This window comes from Sinocyclocheilus rhinocerous, unplaced genomic scaffold (assembly GCF_001515625.1).
Source record: "Sinocyclocheilus rhinocerous isolate Xijiao unplaced genomic scaffold, SAMN03320098_v1.1 scaffold1247, whole genome shotgun sequence".
Lineage (NCBI taxonomy): Eukaryota > Metazoa > Chordata > Actinopteri > Cypriniformes > Cyprinidae > Sinocyclocheilus > Sinocyclocheilus rhinocerous.
The window spans coordinates 160638-180389 of NW_015630573.1; the positions used below are offsets into that span (position 1 = coordinate 160638).

Genomic DNA, 19752 nt, shown 5'->3' on the forward strand with positions numbered 1-19752 from the left:
GAAGTCTCTTATGTTCCCCACAGCTACATTATTTATATCAAAGAGAGTACACCAGTAATATTGTGATTCTTGTTCCAACCCAGAATGATTTATGTCATAAATTTTTGTACTTAACCACAATCTTATCAGATATCTTATTTCTACTCTCTAGGTTAGCTGTATTGTTGCTTTCAATCACACCACAATCTCACTTAAAAAACAAAATTTACTTACTGAGCAGAGCCTAATGGAGGGGAATTTCAAGACTTCTACATTCTTGTTTGAATTGCAGTTGTTTTTAGAGTTATGTTCTGTAATTATACTTAATTTCTTACATTTCCTTAAAGGAGAACATTATTTAATAATATGGGGATGCTGAAAATCTTTTCATCTCTTATGTTTCCCAAGGCTGCATTATTTATTTCTGTTACCAACCCAGATCTTTAACTGAAACACTACACCACATTTTTTGCGTTCTTTCTGCACTTATGCACTTCACCACTTTTTTAAGTGATTGAGACTTCCTGTCAGAACCCACTTCTGAATTACACAGGACAATTAACATCCATTCAGAACGTAAAGGTCTATTTTGTGCTCCTTTAGTAATTGGATGGATTTCCAGATCAAGGGGACGTCACTCTCTCGTGCTCTGCAGTGCTGGGACAGAAGTCTTCAGGAGGCTAATAAGAACAGCAAAACGCCTCTAAAAGGCTGTCCCTTTCATCTCATCGATAACTGCCAGTGGCCACAGTGCAACCCAACCTGTCCAGCCCTGATTGACCAGGCCACGCAACAGGAGATGACTCTGCTCCAGGCGCTGACCAGTATGGGCTTGGACCTGCAAAAGCTCGGCTTGGATGTAAGCGGAGATATTTCGGCCAGTATGGTCAGCAGTGGTGGCTAAATTAGCATTAGCGGCGGTGGTGTTCTCATCAACACAGTTCACCTCATCCACACTTTTTAGAGATTGTTCAGTGGCTTCCTCTCTGGCCACTTCCAGAGAAGGACCTGGGTTTGTCTAGTGAACATGTCACTGGATTTCAGTACCGACAGTCTGCCTTTACAACCGTGTTCTAGAATGATTTTTGGGTTCTCCAAGCGAGCGACTCTAGCTGGACACAGTTAATCAATGGTTATCACAACTGCTAATCTAATTCATCACTTCCGTAAGAGAACTGGCATCTGAATTCAGTGCTTTAGGTAAAACTGTCTGACAACATCATAATGTACCAACAAAATCAAAAGAGATGAATTTACTGTTAACTAAATCTGAAGAATGTACAAGTTGATAAACAACAAGGACATTTAGAAGGATGTTTGTCTTTCCATCACATTCTGGAGAAAAGCAGTGAGAAGTATAATAACAACAGTTGATTTTTTTAAAAAGTTACAAGAAACCAGAACATTGCAGTAACCACATTTTCCAAACATCCTGTCACAATACTTACGTTATATATCTGTATTATTTTTTAGCAAGTGCATGCTGTTTTAGGACATTGTAGTCAATTTTGCACACAAGAATCATAAAAATGACACACATTGATAATAGTGAATGGATAAATGTGGTATCTGTTTAATTTTGCCTTATATATGAATAAGACGTGCAGTTACATATTGACAACCATCTGAATGTCCTTAAAAATATATCATAAAACAAAAACATCTATTTTAAATAGAATTATCTTACATCCATATGATTATACTCCTTGCCTATTTTCATGATCTGTAATATCTTTTGACATTTATAGTTGGTTTGACTTATCTTGAACACTAATAAAAAGATGAATGAAAGCTTTTATATGTACAAAATGTATTAGACACCTGCTATCTCAGTGTGTGTGTTGTTTGTACCTGGTATTCCCCATGTTATGGAGACCAAATGTCCCCACAAGAATACCAGTCATTTTTGACCTTGGGACTTTCTAAAAAAAAATGTAGAAAGTTTTGTGTGAGGGATAGGTTTAGGGGCAGGGTTAGGATAAGGGGATAGAAAATACAGTTTGTACAGTATAAAACCAATTACGTCTATGGAATGTCCCCATAAAACCTGGAAACCCAAAGTGTGTGTGTGTGTGTGTGTGTGTGTGTGTGTGTGTTTTGCTAGAATAGTGTGTTAATGTGCCTGAAGAAATGAAAAGAAATGATGACAAACATAATGGAAGCTAACTAATGTGAAACTGCTTAAAAATTTGTCTTTGACCATTTAAAAGGACAATGGAATCCGATGGCGAATGGCATGGTAGCAACTTTACATTACAAAAACACTGTGGTTAGATGACTCAACTTATCTGTTTGAAATGTGATTCTTGTTCCAACCCAAAATGATTTCCGTCGTAAATTTTTGTGCTTAACCACAATCTTATCAGTGATCTTATTTCTACTCTCTAGGTTAGCTGTATAGTTGCTTGCTATCTTACCACCATCTCATTGAAAAGATAATTAAAATCAACTAAATTGACTTTGAGTAGAACATTTTTAAGTGGAATTTCAAGACTTCTACATTCTTGTTTGAGCTGCAGGGTTTTTTTCTAGGCAGCGATATGTTTTATAATTGTACTTTGTTTCTTACATTTCTTTAAAGGAGGAGATTATTTTAGGCTTGATGTCAATTTCTGGTAGATCTGCAAGGTTTTGAAATACTTCTTTATTGTAATAGCTAGTAAATACCTAAAAAAGGTGTAGATCTTCTTGATATTTCTTTGGTTTTAAGTTACCCTGAAATCAGCTAAGTGGTCTTGGTTTCTCACCATTTGACATACTAAAATAATGTATTGTTGTTTTGATAAGTTGTATCTTACTGTTTTTATTAAAACCACCGTCAACTATTTCCCTCAAGCTTCTGTGAATTACAGTGACATACAGATATAGAGCTATATCTAACAGTGAGCATAGGCTACTGTTTTAAACTGTTTTCACTTGTGTGCACTTTGGCAAACCGTATTTTGTTTCTTACCGTTTTTTTAAAGTGGAAGATTATTTTAGGCTTGATGTCAATTTCTGGAAGGTCTGCAAGGTTTTGTTTTCCATGCAACTTCCTAAAAGTTTAAAGCAGAGAATTTGAGTGGGAGTTTCATGAGTAAAAAAAAAAAAAAAAACTTATGTTTTCACATACATGATTAAGCAAAGGCATGACTAAGAAACTTCCCAGAAGAGTTAGAACACATCATGTCTAAAGGGAAATTTTACAGTTATATCCATGTATATAAACAATTCATTATGAGACGAACACACCGGTGAGGGAAACGGCATATGTCAGAGTGCAGACAAGCTTAGCCCGGCTTCCTGTACACACCAGTGAGTAGTTTGACTAACGGTCCGAGGTCACTTAAGGTTGTCTAGCTGTTAATTATGAAAACCCAAACTCTAGAATCTACTATATTTCACAGAATATGTCTAGTGAATAGCTAAGAACTTGCTTTGAAATGAAAATAGAAAAGATAATTTGTGCTTACATCCATGGTACAACATTGAGGAGTGTATTGCATCGCTTGGCTGTTCTTCTGATTAAAATGTTGTATGCAATATTCAATACAATTCAGTCAAAATATTCCTTTGCAAATACTGAAGCATTTAACTTTAACGTGCTTTTGCTAAAATAACAGAGATGCTGGCCCTAAACAAGAGCAGCTGGAATTCTATACTGGAATTCTATAATGCATATGAAGAGTTCATTTGCAAAAACAGATAACTCTGTTTTTAACAATTTTCAAAAATTATGTTTTTTCATTGTGCATTCCAATTAATCTCAATCAAACTGCAGTTGGGTTATTTTGATTAGGTAAAAAATAACTTAAAAATACAGCTAACTAACACAATAAAACACATTAAAAACATGAAACATCTGTTTTTGCAAATAAACTCTTCATATGTAATTTGCAAATAAGAAATACTTCTTTATTGTAATAGCTAGTAAATACCTAAAAAGGTGTAGACCTTCTTGATATTTTTTTGGTTTTACAAGTTACCCTACAATCAGCAAAGTGGTCTTAGGTTTCTTGGGTTTCTTAGGTTTCTCACCATTTGACATACCAAAATAATGTATTGTTGTTTTGATAAGTTATATCTTACTGTTTTTATTAAAACCACCATCAACTATTTCTCTCAAGCTTCTATGAATTACAGTGACATACAGATATAGAGCTATATCTAACAGTGATCATAGGTACTGTTTTAAAGTGCACACGCTTGCGTGCACTTTGGCAAACTTTCCGTGTAACAGCGTGCATCGGTTTGTTTTTTACTAGAGGTGGTTTGAGAAAAGGGAACTTCATTGGTGTGTTGTTTTCCTTTCTGATTTTGGGGTGGGGGGATGTGTGCACTTTCTTTCTTTCTTTCTTTCTTTCTATTTGATCTTTCTTTGATGAAACTCAAAGCTTGATAGCTACAAACAGTCTATGAGCTGCATTTAAAGAATACAAATGGTCTTGCCTTTACCCAGATTATCTTGAGTGTAACCTTTTTGTTTAGTCTTCATTTTTATATATGCATTTTTATATATTTATATATGCATATATATATATATATATATATATATATATAATTCAATCTTAAGGCCACTTATCAGTCAATAACCCAAAAAAATCCCCACAAACACCAGTGGTTTCTGTATAAACAGGTAAGTGTACAGGTGATAGTACCAGTGAGGTTTATTCACCATTTGTGTGAGCTAACTGCAACAGTTCTTTCACCACGCAAATCACCTGAGTTGTGGCCGAAACACGTCTTCCTGCTTAGGCCTCTTTTCCTGGCAGCAATGTTACACACAAACCCACAGCTGCACACGTGCAGCAGTGCGTATACCTGTGCAGAGTTGAAACTTGATGGACGGGTGGGGGGTGAGGGGTCTGACAGTGATTGAGGACAAGGAAATTTAAAGAACCAGAAGTGGGGGAAAAGCAAGTTAAATGAATTGTTGTTGTTGTTGTTCCTTTATAGTCTGCCTTATTTGTAGTCTGCACTTGTGTTCAGGATTTTGACAGAACTTGAAATACACTGTAAAACATAACAGAATAATCAGAGCAATACAGAGCAGTCAGAGCATGATACTTTACACACACAAAAACAGCTTTTTAACATCAAATAAACTAATTATATCTCTTTTAGTGGATTATATCTGAGTCATCATAATAAAGGTATAGCATCTAAATTTATACCCTATCTACTGGGTCACATTATATAAAAAACGTTTTACCATGTGCCACAGCATTGCGGTGTATCTGTGTCTAGTAAATGACTATTTTGTTTAAACTCACAATGTTTAAGAAATTAAAGCAGAAATTATACGCAGACAGTAAAGATTGCAAATATGAACAGCAGGAAAGTATTTAAAATTGGATGAATTTATGGTTGAGGACAAGTATATGGTTGTACAAAGGTAAGAAATGAAGTTGTTTTTCTTGAAACACAGTGCAGGCTGTGGTGAAAACCCTTTCCTCTGGTCTTGGCTTCAAAGTTAAAAGTGGTGCTTCACCTTTTTAACACAGCAGATGCAAAGCTCTCGTATTCACTGTGTTGTTAGCAGTCCTGGCGAAACATTCAAAGAGAAAGTCTTAAATCATGCATGCGTTTACCGGTAAGCCTAAAAAATTAATCTGTTGAATAACGCTGTTAAATGTATCAAATAGCTTTACAAATCTATAAAAATTTACAGGATTTGGTCAAAGAAGAGAAAGGGTCTTTTAGTGTAGTTCTATTTTTTTCTTTTAACCTTTTACTTAATGAAACCTATCATTTTGTGGTGTACTTTCTGACACATTGCGTTTTTTATTGACAGTTTTTTCCCCTTTGCTGCTGATATGGTCGTGCCAAATAAAGGTAATTCATGAATTAAACAAACTGCACTCAACTTTCATTTAACCTCTAAATTCAGAGGATATAGTTCACGCAAAAATGAACATTCTGTCATTGTTTACTTGCTCTACTCATAGTTCTAAACCTGTATGACTGACATGCTTTTGTGGAACACAGAAGGAGATTTGAGGGTGAATGAAAAAATCAGTCACCATTCACTTTCATTGCACGTTTTGCGCGCAGTGAACATGAGTGGTGACTGAGGCTGACATCTTTTGTATGCTACAGAAACAAGTAAATTGGTAACAATTTACAATAAGGTTCCATTAGTTAACGTTGGTTAATGCTTAAATTAACATTATCTTGCGATGACAATACACTTGTTACAGTATTCATTAATCTTAGTTGTTAATTGTTAGTTCATGTTAGCTCAGGTCCGTTAAATAATATCAACAGATACAACTTTTATGTATTAGTAGATGTTGAAAATAACATTAAATAAGATTAATAAATGCTTTAGAAGAATTTATTTCATTATCAGTTCATGTCAACTAATGTATAACAAACAGAACCCTATTGCAAGATGCCAGAATTTCCATTTTTGTGAGAACTATTCATTATACTTCCGGAGGACTGCTTGTTTGTCTGCACACCTAGTTTTAAATCCAACTTTGTATAGCAGAATGGGTTTTTCCAACACTTACACAGTTAATCGTAAAACAGGAATCATGTACAGATTTAGACTGATGATAATGATACCTTTTTCCTTGAATGGTTTTTGTGAAGCATCTGCATTACCTTTATTTCAGATAAGCTGGTCCAATGTGACTGCTGAATACCACATGGACGACAAAACAGATAATGAGTATTCCACAGAGACGGTGGATTACAGCGATCTTGAATTAATGTGCGATAGAGGCTCCAACCGTTCCTTCCGTGCCTGGTTCCTGCCCACCATCTACACCATCATCTGCCTCCTGGCCCTCGTGGGAAACTTTCTGGTCATCCTAACCTACCTTTACTTCAAGAGGCTGAAGACGATGACTGACGTCTACCTGCTCAATCTAGCCATGGCTGACCTGCTGTTTGCAATTTCTCTCCCCTTCTGGGCAGCTAGTTTCATGAGCAAGTGGCACTTGGGTCTGTATCCATGCAAGGCCATGTTCACCATCTACAAGGTCAGCTTCTTCAGCGGCATGTTCCTTCTCACCTGTATCAGCGTAGATCGCTATTTCTCCATAACAAAGGCCGTCTCTGCTCATCGCTGTCGCTCCAGTGCGGTCTTTTATGGACAGGTGTCTTCTCTGGTTACTTGGGTGATGGCGGTGATCTTTTCGGTACCTGACATGGTGTTCTCTGAAGTCAACATCAATGGCACCTGTACGGCAAATGGCAACAACTATGAAGACTACCGCATTAGGATGCTGGTAAGTCAGATGGTCCTGGGTTTTATACTTCCAGCGGTTGTCATGGGGTTCTGTTACATCTGTATCATCAAGACCCTCATCCAAGCCAAGAACTTTGAGAGGAATAAAGCCTTCAAGGTCATCATTGCAGTGGTATCTGTATTTGTGTTCAGTCAACTACCCTACAATGTAGTCATGGGAGTGACCACTCAGGAAACAACGGATTGCAACAAGGACAAGGGTCGTCTTTACGCTTTGGATGTGACCAGAGCCGTGGCCTTCTTGCGCTGCTGCATAAACCCCTTCCTGTATGCCTTCATTGGGGTAAAGTTTCGCAATGATCTCCTGAAGCTACTGAAAGACTTGGGATGTATCAGTAAGAGCCACCTCATGTACACCCACTGCGGTAAACGAAGATCCTCTGTCGGCCTGGACACCGAAACCACAACGACGTTTTCCCCCTGAATGCTCCTATCTGTTGAAGAACAGATTCCAGAACAACATCAAAAGTTTTGCCAATTTGCTTCTGTTACATAGTGGTAAATCGCTTCATAAGCTCCATTCAGGTCAATGTACCTGTGGAGGACTGTATGGTGCCATATACTGACATACTGCAAATTTTGCTGTGCAGTGTTACTAGTGACTTATTGTACAAAAACTTCCTGCTTTGTAACAATAAGCTTTTCACTTCTTGTTTTTGATTGCTCTTTGAGAAATGTCTATCACTCTTTGTTATATGATGTAGCCATTTTGTGTTCACTATCTTGTTCTCAATATCAATATACTGTATATTACACGTGCTTTCAAAAATGAGACATCTTTAAGGCTAACTATCCACTAAGTTTCTTTACTCTGTCTGAGATGTTATAAAACTGAATAAATAAAATTTTCCTAAAATAACTGACTTGAGTTTTGAGTGTTACAAACATGTGCACAACAAAATAGTTTCACCCTCTTCAGTTGCGTGCAAAATATATGTAACGCTAAACTAAAAACCGAACAGGAGAAATAGATTTAGAAACTACAAACACAGAATGGAAACATAGAACATTGTTCACTTGCACGAAATTGTGAACTATTACCTTCTTTGGTTTCTCACCCACCTTACTAGTTTGTAAAGAGGACTCATCGTCTGTGGTCACATGGTACTATATGTGGTTGTGGTGAGTCAGTGTTACACTTAAAATGCCCTGCTTGCAGAGAAGCAACATACAGCTCAATTCAGTTTTCATTTATTCATTTTTAGATACTGGCCAAAAATTGGTTTAAATTACATATGCAACCCACAAAAACACTTTACTTAAGAACAAAGTTACTGAAGAACAAAAGAGGTACAAAGCTGTCACTGGGTCAGGTACAAAAGCTAAAAGGTACGTCTTTGCACTTTAGTTACCCCGAAATGGTACATATTAGTACTTTAAAAGTACATATTAGTACCCAAAGTGCAATCCTACAAATTAGTACCTTTTGAAAGGGTACTGCCCCAGTGACAGCTTTGTATTGCAGCTGAATATTGAGAGAATATTGGGAGTTGTGTGCTCTGCTGGCACTGTTTAAGCTAGACAGTATAAGTGCCAAGGGATCAAGGTTATTTTCACAAAAATGTTATGATATTATAGTAGATATATTACATTTGCACAATTTGGGTTTGGATTGTCATTAGTGAAGGGCTTAGGACTGGTCTCAACAACAGTATGAACTGAATACCCATGAGCAAGGGGATCTCAAGTTGAGGAAGTGCCATTGCACCTTCTTGGAAAAAAAGAAGAAATATTTATCAATAGTTGTAATTTTACCAAATGTGTTTGTCTTGCTTTATTCTCAGCATTATCTTATAAAAGGACTGACATCCAAATTGCCTTTTTTTTCATCTGGGGCCAGTTGCATTATCCTCTATGTTAAGCAGTGTCTTAAAAACTAGTCTGACCAACTAGTAGTTAGCAAAGGGGTAAGCAGTCTTTTTTTGGTTCAGCTGAGAATAATCTATTTTTTATGTAACTAAATTTTAAAAAGTATGGCCAGTATTAGATGACTAACTTTTAGGACTAGTCTAAACCTTTTATGCAACCAGCCCCAGCTGGGTAGATGCTGGTGTCTTACTGCTTAATGTTAGGTTAATATTGTGACTAAGGGAACCTTTTCACCTTTACGTAATACTTTAACCCCAAGTAACTTCAACAAGACTACGCCGGCACTTTTAAACAAGTGGAACATTTTAAATATTGTATCTTTGCTCATGGGCATACTGTTTTTTTAAAGAGGTCATATGATGCTGCTAAAAAGAACATTATTTTGTGTATTTGGTGTAATGAAATGTGTTTATGCGGTTTAAAGTTAAAAAACCACATTATTTTCCACATACTGTACATTATTGTTTCTCCTCTATGCCCCGCCTTTCTGAAACGCGTCGATTTTTACAAAGCTCATCGGTACCTGACATGGTGTTCTCTGAAGTCAACATCAATGGCACCTGTATGGCAAATGGCAACAACTATGAAGACTACCGCATTAGGGTGCTGGTAAGTCAGATGGTCCTGGGTGTGCCGAGTGGGGGGGGGCCGAGAGCCGTGGGAACGGAGTGAGGCTGGTGGAGTAATTGATAATGAGCGACACCTGCACCACTCACCGGTCTCGAGTCCCACGGAGGAGCTCCGGAAGGATAAAAGGAGGAGCTAAAAACACACCTCCTCCCTTTTGGGCACTGGGTAGCAGACCAATGAAATTTAATTGTAAGGGTTAGCAAATCACATTTCTCCATGTTATGCCATGCTTGGCGATTATAATATAATGTACATTATAATTTGATTTATAATATAATTATATTATATTAAAATAGTATTGTGACGAGTGGGGGCGGGGCCAATAGCCGTGGGAACGGAGTGAGGCTGGTGGAGTAATTGATAATGAGCGACACCTGCACCACTCACCGGTCTCGAGTCCCACGGAGGAGCTCCGGAAGGATAAAAGGAGGAGCTACGACAGTGAAAGACGAGAGAGGACCAGGCCTGGATTTTATTTTGTGTTTTGTGTGCGGCAGTCGTCCGCAAGGGGCTGCCGCTTTACTTTCATTTTGTGTTTGTTTATTTTATTAAAGTCTTGAACGTTCGCCGGTTCCCGCCTCCTTCTTCCCGACCTACGAACGTTGTTACACTGGGTTTTAAACTTCCAGCGGTTGTCATGGGGTTCTGTTACATCTGTATCATCAAGACCCTCATCCAAGCCAAGAACTTTGAGAGGACTAAAGCCTTCAAGGTCATCATTGCAGTGGTATCTGTCTTTGTGTTCAGTCAACTACCCTACAATGTAGTCATGGGAGTGACCACTCAGGAAACAACGGATTGCAACAAGGACAAGGGTCGTCTTTACGCTTTGGATGTGACCAGAGCCATGGCCTTCCTGCGCTGCTGCGTAAACCCCTTCCTGTACGCCTTCATTGGGGTAAAGTTTCGCAATGATCTCCTCAAGCTACTGAAAGACTTGGGATGTATCAGTAAGAGCCACCTCATGTACACCCACTGCGGTAAACGAAGATCCTCTGTCGGCCTGGACACCGAAACCACAACGACATTTTCCCCCTGCACTGTTAGAAATTGCTGTTAATTTACGGCAGAATATCAACAGTATAATCCTGTTATGTTCAAAAGCAGTACATTACTGTTTTTTGTCGTTTTTGTTAAATGACGTAGACAATATAACGGCATTTTACTGTATTTATTACTCGAAGGAATAAAACCATTACTATCCAGATACAGTGTTGCCAACTTAGCAATTTTGTTGCTAAATTTAGCAACTTTTCAGACTACCCTAGCAACTTTTTCTTCCAAAAGCACCTAGCAACAAATTTAGCAATTTTAAACATTTATTTGGCAACTTTTGATAAGGAATCAGACAATAAAAAGGCACACATTGTCCATCCAAAAATGTATTTTAAAATACAGTTATTTATATTTTAATATTATATCATGCATATTATTTTAAAAACGAATCTAAATTAACATATATAAAATATATTTTTTGCTGAGATTTGATGACGTGACAATTTTGCGTCGTGATTACGCAATGACGTCATTGAGCAATGACGTTACAACGTCATTTAGCAAATTTTAGCAACAAATCGACCTTCCTTTAGCAACTTTCTCTGAAAATTAGTTGGTAACACTGATCCAGTATTTTATTTTGTAAACTGCAATGAGCATGCGGGGACTTTCGTCCGTCTTCAAACTGTTAACAGGTGAGTTCCCCTTTGCTTTGCGCGAAATCATACACAAAATAGGCTACATTACAGTTGCTACTGCAACTGAATGTGTAGTGGATATTGGAAATTACACTCTTTTATTTGCTCTTTTCAGTGATAAACGCGCCAAATGCGACACCGTCGAGTGCAACTGGATTTCTGACTCGGATTATATTATTCCCAATTACAGGGTGAGTTTCATTCAACATGAGATACTTTTTCTGCAAATGTGATTTTTCAAACACTGTTGCATTGAAATCACATTGTCTCTGTAGCGCGCTGAAATGACCGGTGTTGTTTGCTAATGGCTATCATTTTGCGGAATTTACAAAACCTCCATTGTTTGAAAAACAAATAAACTCAATTTCGGTGTCACTGTGACTGCAAATTTGGGTAAGCGTGTTCTAATATGTACATATCTTTATTTCGAGGGGGATTTTTGTAGTACTGTTGTGCTTGTTTTGTTATTTTTATGTTGGTTATTTTTGCATCAATCCGAGTTGGTTTTTAAGTGATAGAATACTTCGTATTAGCTGGACTCTTCTACTGCAACGTTCATTTTTCAAACACTGATGCATTGATATTACATTGATGTCTGTAGCAATTTTTTTTTTATTAATTTAAGTCCACATTTAATTAAGGCTTTTTATTCACATATGGTCAATGCTTGGCGCACTTAAACACGAATTAGAACCAATGTTTTCATGTGTAAAGCTAGCATGTTTGAAATTAAGTTTGTAATTACCATGCACTTGTGTGGACTTTCAGTGGATGGGCAAAATTTTTTAAAGAATATTAAATTTATTTTTTGTCTGAATATAATTTTTTTTTTTTAAGAGTTTGGAACAACATGATGGTGTGTTATTGATGAGAGGGTTTTATTTTTAGGGTGAAATAAACTTAAAAAATGTAAGCAACATAATTTCACAATGCACAATATACAGTATACACATTTTGACTTAAAGGTCTGTCCAGACCAGTCCATAAATGCATTTCTTAGGTTGGAAGGACAGAACACCATGCACTTGTGTGGACTTTCAGTGGATGGGCAAAATTTATTAAAGAATATTAAATTAATTTTTTGTCTGAATATTTTTTTTTTTTTTAAGAGTTTGGAACAACATGATGGTGTGTTATTGATGAGAGGGTTTTATTTTTAGGGTGAAATAAACTTAAAAAATGTAAGCAACATAATTTCACAATGCACAATATACAGTATACACATTTTGACTTAAAGGTCTGTCCAGACCAGTCCATAAATGCATTTCTTAGGTTGGAAGGACAGAACTCTGTGACTGTTTAAAATAATTTTTAGTTTTCCTGACTGCCAAGTAAACAACACTGTCAAGGTCCAGAAAAGTGTGAAAGACATAGTCAGAATAGTCCATCTGCATTCAGTGGTTCAATCTGACTTTTATGAAGCTACAAGCAAAGTTGTTAATGCCATGTGACTAATCACTGTAGATTTGCAGGAAAATGACATGACAATGCTGAGATGAGTCCAGTGTTCGAATTGTGTCAAAGCTCTTGGGGGGTCCCCCTAATACTGATATTTGAAATTGTTTAAAAATATATATAAAAAGGTACTTTAAAATGTGAAATTAAAACCGCCAGTAGGTGGCAGCAAGTCACTGTTAATAAGTGAGTCATTGCGATTGAACCAAATCATTCAAACGGTTGATTCATTCATGTTTTTCAGAGACGCAAAACAGTGCTGTGGCTGTTTGGAACCATTTTTGTTGGCAAAATAGACCAAAAATAGGCGATATGGTGTCTAAAACGTAAGTCTCTTATATTAACTTCTTATTTATTGAATTGTTGTATAAAATAAATATCACATTTGTGATTTTTGAGAAAAAATGGCACTCTTCGTGTAATATTGATCAACTATATGAAATGATATAAATATATACATTTTCTGCCCCCATATGTTGAATTTTGGTAGCATTCTAAATGCATTTTATTATACTGAATCATGCAGTGAAAGAACACACTCTAAATGAGCATTCAGTCTAGCTAGTGTTTAAGCACTCATAACTCCTCTTATAATCAATTAAGCTGTCCATACACGGTATGATAAATGAATCCTATACATCGGCACTTTGTTGCTTATGATGAGGGAATTCGCAAGTTTCAGTCTGAACAAAACTCTGGGGTTTCAGCGATGACTAATCTGAACGCCTCTGATTGGTTACTGCATTCCTAAGCTCAACAGAATCGTGTGTGATTGGTTATAATGAGCAACGCTGTAAAAACGCTTACAAATAAAATATGATGTAACATGAGCAGGTCTAAATTTAATACAGCAATCGGAACTTCATTTTAAGTATTAAAGTTTTATTGAAAAACCAGGGAGACCTTAATGCTTATGGGAGGTCCGGGAACCCCCCCAGCCCCCAGTCAATTCCAACACTGGACATGACTGTATGCTGATTGGCTGACGGTAGCACAGGAACCTTCACAAGTGACTATTTTTAGCTCTGACATTCAAAGCATTAAACTAGGCACTGCAAAAAAGAGAAAGAAAGAAAGAAAGAAAGAATAATCTATTACTTAATGAAACGTGTAAGTTGCAAATATAACTGTTGCTTTTAAAAAAAAAAACATTGAATCATGCCATTATGTCATTACACTCTTTGCCGCAGTTCCAACATTTAGCCACTAGAGCGCACTCTTGCATAAAATAATTTTGACGCTGGCAACCATTTGAGCATATTATGATACAGTTCTACATTTGAGCAGCAGATGTCAGCAACATTTGAGAGGAAGGGACAGCACAGGAAACAATAAAATGTGTTGGAGGTAGAGGAAGTGCAGCAAGGAACACTAGGGAATAATATGGGAAGGCCAAATCTACAGTAGGAGTTTCTTGAGCCTGAGAGCAAAACTTGTAATTATGTAAAACCTAACATTCATATTTTAAACAATGTGGGAAGTTTTTAAGCCTTTTTGAATCTTGAGGCCAGAAAAAAAATATGGACAAAAATTGTATTGGTTTATAGGCTAAATACCTAAAGGTCATGCGAGAACATACATTCACAGCGCTTCTCACAGCCTTTCTTTCACAGTCTTTGAGAACAGAATCAACACCTAGATCTCAGATGTTGTTTTATTAATAGACTGATATTACATTAGGTCTCCCTAGAGCTATTTATGAACTGGCAAACAGTAGAGGTGATAACCCTGTAATGACGGCTAGTTAGGAGAGACAACGTGCTGAATATGAAAAAGAACATGGCTTCAAAAGCAAGGATTTTTGTCTGTTGCTATCGGAACAGTCCACAATTGGTTTGTTGCCTTGGTGACAAGGGCAGAGGCTTGCAGTGCTGTAGCAGTTCAAGTAAAGGATCGGAGCAAAGATCTGGGATAGCATTTGTGTGAGTTTAGTTGAGGGGAATGATGGCGTTAGTAGAGTTTTAAACCATTTAAATTTTTCAGGTTGGGTTTTACATTTCATGGCTTTCCTTTTGGTTTGTGTTGGGTCAGTGTGTTCATCTGTACATGCAGAAAATTTAATAATAATCAAATAAAAGGCCACTTAAATGTGTTTAAAGAGAGAGCAAATTCATGACTGTTGTTTTTTAACATACTTCAGTTCAAGTTCAAAGTAAGTTTAACTTTAAAATACATGTTAATGTTTTAATCTTTTGTCATGCATTAAAGAATACACTTATTTTGAAGCGTTTACTAAGATACTAAAGCACATGTAAAGTACTTGATTATAATTTTAACTGTGTCATTTGGTATTAGATTTAAAGGGGTCATATGATGCTGCTAAACAGAACATTATTTGGTGTAATGAAAAACACATTATTTTCCACATACTGTACATTATTGTTTCTCCTCTATGCCCCGCCTTTCTGAAACGCATCGATTTTTACAAAGCTCATCGATCTGAAAAACAAGGTGTGCTGTGATTGGCCAGCTATCCAGTGCGTTATGATTGGCCGAATAGGGTATATGTCGAACATCACCTGACCAAACCCGGAAAACAGGTCTCATTGCTTCCGCTTGTCGGAGAACGTGTTAACAGCCGTATTAAATAATAGCGATATCTATGGACTTTTAAGATAATCAGTTAAACTAGCTAGCTGTATTTATTGTTGACGTTTTATTCAATTTTTATATCTAAATGTGAAAAGAATTAAAAAAAAAAAAACTTTTAGATATCAGTTTTAGGTAGGTGTGGCTGACTCTTAAATTTTATAAAGAATATCTCTTTGGATTTGAGACTTTAGTCTTTGCAACTTTACAGATCTTCTTTATGCACCAAGAGCTTGTAACACTCCAAAGAGAAAGGGAAAATTTAAATCGCATCATATGACCCCTTTAAAGGTATTATTTTTAAATGCACTAATGTGTATTTACAAATATATTTCAATACATTGCATACACGTTTCAATAGAAATAACATTTAAGTATTTTTTTGTGTACAATAAATGTTTGTCAGTACATTCTTAAATTCAACTAATTGCCTGTAACAAATAAAACACTTTCTTTTCATTGTAAATGGCATAAATTGAAGTGTCCAAAAACATTACATTTAAGTATATTCTTTTAAATTATATTATTTCGTAAAAGTACTCTTTTCAAATGTATGAATAAGTGTGCTTATTTTTCACGGGGGCTTTTGGTGTTTTTGGTATGAATGTATCCCAGCATTCTAAATTCAACTGCATCTAAATGGCAACTTTAAAATGCTGGAGCTTGTTTGTGTTTGTGTTAAGCTCAACTAAATTGAGTGTCTTTCCTCAATTAGAAGGCTATATAAAACGATATGTGTGGAAGCAAAACGACACACACCTCACTGCAAATAAATAAATAAAAATATAAAAAATATATAGGCTATAAAGAATTTTTTTTTTTAAATATCACATTTAGCTTATGACAAGTGTTATTTCCCATACTGCATACAACCAGAGTCACATCACATCAGGAACGCCTCTGATACTAGCTCAGAGCAGTCTTAACTTGTTAGTCAGAGTCACAATGACAAATCAGGCGTGTTCTGTAGGTTACATTGGGGCTGTAACAGAAGTCTGTCGTTTTCACATGAAATGTCCAGTTATGACATTTTGATTGAACATTAGAAGGTCAAAAAGGTCAATAAAATTAAAAGGGATGAATTATACACAATAAGCTGACTGTCATCAGACTGCAGTGGGGACAGGAAGATCAAAGGAATTTAGGGAATTGCCAGAAACAGACTTGAGTATAGAATATCTGAGTTTAAAACAAATCAAATAAAGGTCATTTGGAATGTTAGTAGGTCGTTTTAACAGAAGTTGTATGGCAGGCGAGGATCTGTTTTATAAAACTACACGGATGTGTATTTTCATTTGAAAAGCAGGCGCGTTTTCAAGAAGTTTTGTTTACGAGATGTTGTACAGTTATGATATATTGTGCAAGACCGGTCATTTGTCATTCCAGTCACGTGAGTGTAAAGCAACCACCGTAATTATAAGCTCTCGTTTGTGAGTCACCTGTCGGCTTCAGGTGTTGACGGGGAAACCCCAGATAACTTGAAAATCAAGTTTTCTGGACACGTCTGGACACACACTTCTGCACATTTTCCCGCGAACAAGAATCGCGTGAATGGATACGTGCTGCAATGTAATGAAACTCCTGTCACGCAGACAAACGCTCATGTGACGCAACGTCAGAGTCACATTATAGGCTACATGTGTACAGAGAAGGCGCGTATGGTGTGCTTGAGTAATGCCTACCTTTGAGGCTTGTTTCAATGCGTAACATAAATATAATTTGTTAATTAACAGTATACTGTATGCTGATATAAAAAGCGCTCATTAATCTTGTTATCAGGGTAACCACACCTTTTAACGAATTTAGATAGTTTCTCATTAATTAATGAATCATTATATACTAGTATTATATTGGACGTTTAAAAAATCAGTACAAAATAAAATATTTTCTGAGAATAACTAGGAAATAATAGTTATTTTATTGACAATGTAAGTTTGACGAGAAGCCATGTTTTCTCCATCCCTTTCATTTACATGTCAACCGATTATAGGCACTGACTGTCACAACTCCATAGATGGATCTTCAGGAGAACAGCTGCGGGACCGCGACCAGATTCGTCGGGAAGAGACACGTGACGGCTCACTCAGCGCATGATTGTGACGTCAAATACAGGAGCCCTCTCGCGCCTCTAAAATGAAGTGACCTTTCTTTTTCGCCCTGATACAGAATCGGTCCGTCGACCGGCACGAACAGAGTACCGCATTCGCAAGATAAGGAGCTTCCTGACACGACCTGAAAGGTAATATTATCAGCCCAATTAAACCGATCGCGTCCGCCGCGTTGATGATCGCAGATGTGGCATTTAAACGAAATGGAGGATTTTGAAGCGGTTCTGAGGAAGGGTGGTGTAAGGTTGCGCAAGCTTACCGGTACTCTTCAAGAACAATTGTATGTCAAAGAAGGAATATATAGGGTTTAATAACAATCTCTGTATTTTTGTAATTGTAACAGCAGGCAGGCTCGTTTTTGGTAATTGAGCCGTAATAAACATTCAGTAATTAATGGGAAATGTGAATGGGAATGTTATGGGAAGCTAGCCAGATGTCCGCAACTTGGATCTGACGCCGGTTTACGACTTCGGCTGTGTTCTTCAGAAATGTATAGCTTATCTGAGAGTCATTTGATAAGTTAATTTGGGATTTTGTCACACGAACTCCGATCCGGCTTCTCATTAATGGTAAGCTAGTTCTCACAGGCGGATGGCTAACGAGCTATACTTAAGTGATCAAGGCTTCTTTTAATGAAGGCGATTTAAGGTTATCCTCGGATGAACATCATAATACCGAGATGTTCACAGATACGAGTTTACAGAGATTGGATGTCATAGGAAACATAATCCATCTACATAGGAACCAAGAAACGATGCTTTACTTCTCTATTGGTGGTGAACTGACCTTATAAGCTATCTTAGACCTTGATTTGGTCGATTTATGTCTTGAAGCTTATGGGTTAAGCATGTAGATGCTCCATCCTTGAATGACCTTTTGATGATCTGTCCACACTGCTTTAAACCGCGCACCCTTCAAATGCCTTTCTGCAGTGTTTTTACCTCTCCTTTACTTCTAGGTAAATATGGGTGATGTTGATAAGGGAAAGAAGGTTTTCGTCCAGAAGTGCGCCCAATGCCACACAGTTGAAAACGGAGGCAAGCACAAAGTGGGGCCAAATCTTTGGGGTCTTTTTGGACGCAAGACCGGTCAGGCAGAGGGATATTCCTACACAGATGCCAATAAGAGCAAAGGTAAGGCTTACTGATGATGTTACAGTTTGTTTGCTGTTCACAATATGATGTAATGACAATATTTAACAAATCTTTCTCGTTACAGGCATTGTCTGGAGTGAAGACACCTTGATGGAATATTTGGAGAATCCCAAGAAGTACATTCCAGGCACAAAGATGATCTTTGCTGGGATCAAGAAGAAGGGCGAGAGGGCAGACCTTATTGCATACTTAAAGTCAGCCACATCATAATACAGTTGGAGAGCGAGGAGACTGCAATATTTAAATTAATTGTTTGGCTTTGAATGTCTTTAACGATATCTATTCAAATGATGTGACAGATCAAGTGGCCAGGATTATTCATTATAATATGTGGCATGCATCTAATGCCAGTTCATTTTAGCAGGGAAGATTTCCACTTCTTCGTTTGTCCAAGTAATTTAAAAATGAGTCAGAGTTACTGAAGATCCCCAGTGTATCCACTTAGTGAATGAAATCTGTGTCCCCTGGTTTCACAGGAGCTGTTGTACATTAAATTATTAAATTGTACTGAACCCTTAAAGTATTTGGATCACAATGAGTGACTGAACAAGCAGCATGCTTATTGGTAACTAATTAATTGTATCAGATGGATTTGATCTGTCAAATAAAACGGTGAAAACTGCAATTTTGTCATGTCTATTCATGTTCTAATGCATTTGCCTGCTGATGTTTCTGTTTGTGCACTTTAATGATAGCTCACAATTTCTTCAGTTTTACCTTTTGACTTTAAGTTCTCAATGTACCAAGCAGACCCTTTAGGAGAAGTCGGATGACAATGTACTTGAGACCTTTAAATACAGTGTATAAAGCATGAGGTATACTCTAATTCCTCTGAGAAATTCTGACAATTTTTTTGGTAAAAAGATGCAGTAAGAATATTTTCATGATGGTTTGCCTGGAATTTTCTTAGAAATTGCGGAGGTTGTACTTTTTTTTTTTTTCTTCTTTTTTAAATCATGACCATAGTTCAGTATAAATGGTGCTCTTGGCTGAAAGATAATGGAAGCATTGTTCCTCCAACCAATACTGAAGCTTTC

General features: G+C 36.9%; 3 protein-coding genes across 3 annotated transcripts in view; all 3 read left to right on the forward strand.

The window, feature by feature from the left end:
* LOC107740593 (carboxylesterase notum2-like) overlaps positions 1–1331 on the forward strand; it is a 4032-nt gene extending 2701 nt beyond the window's left edge. The window contains exon 6 of the mRNA XM_016553065.1: positions 583–1331. Coding sequence (XP_016408551.1) covers positions 583–883 — 301 coding nt within the window. The 3' untranslated portion in view covers positions 884–1331. The remainder of the gene's footprint in view (positions 1–582) is intronic.
* A 4144-nt stretch (positions 1332–5475) lies between these two features.
* Positions 5476–9419, forward strand: LOC107740599 (C-C chemokine receptor type 7-like). The gene is made up of 4 exons (XM_016553071.1): positions 5476–5551; positions 5753–5793; positions 6579–7679; positions 9264–9419. The coding sequence occupies exons 1-3, from the start codon at positions 5536–5538 to the stop codon at positions 7638–7640; spliced, it is 1119 nt and encodes a 372-aa protein (XP_016408557.1). The 5' UTR covers positions 5476–5535; the 3' UTR covers positions 7641–7679; positions 9264–9419.
* Positions 9420–17551: 8132 nt separating this feature from the next.
* LOC107740584 (cytochrome c) lies at positions 17552–19337 on the forward strand. Its single transcript, XM_016553048.1, has 3 exons — positions 17552–17692; positions 18520–18694; positions 18780–19337. Exons 2-3 carry the CDS (start codon positions 18526–18528, stop codon positions 18923–18925), a joined length of 315 nt encoding a protein of 104 aa, XP_016408534.1. The 5' UTR covers positions 17552–17692; positions 18520–18525; the 3' UTR covers positions 18926–19337.
* Positions 19338–19752: the final 415 nt, after the last annotated feature.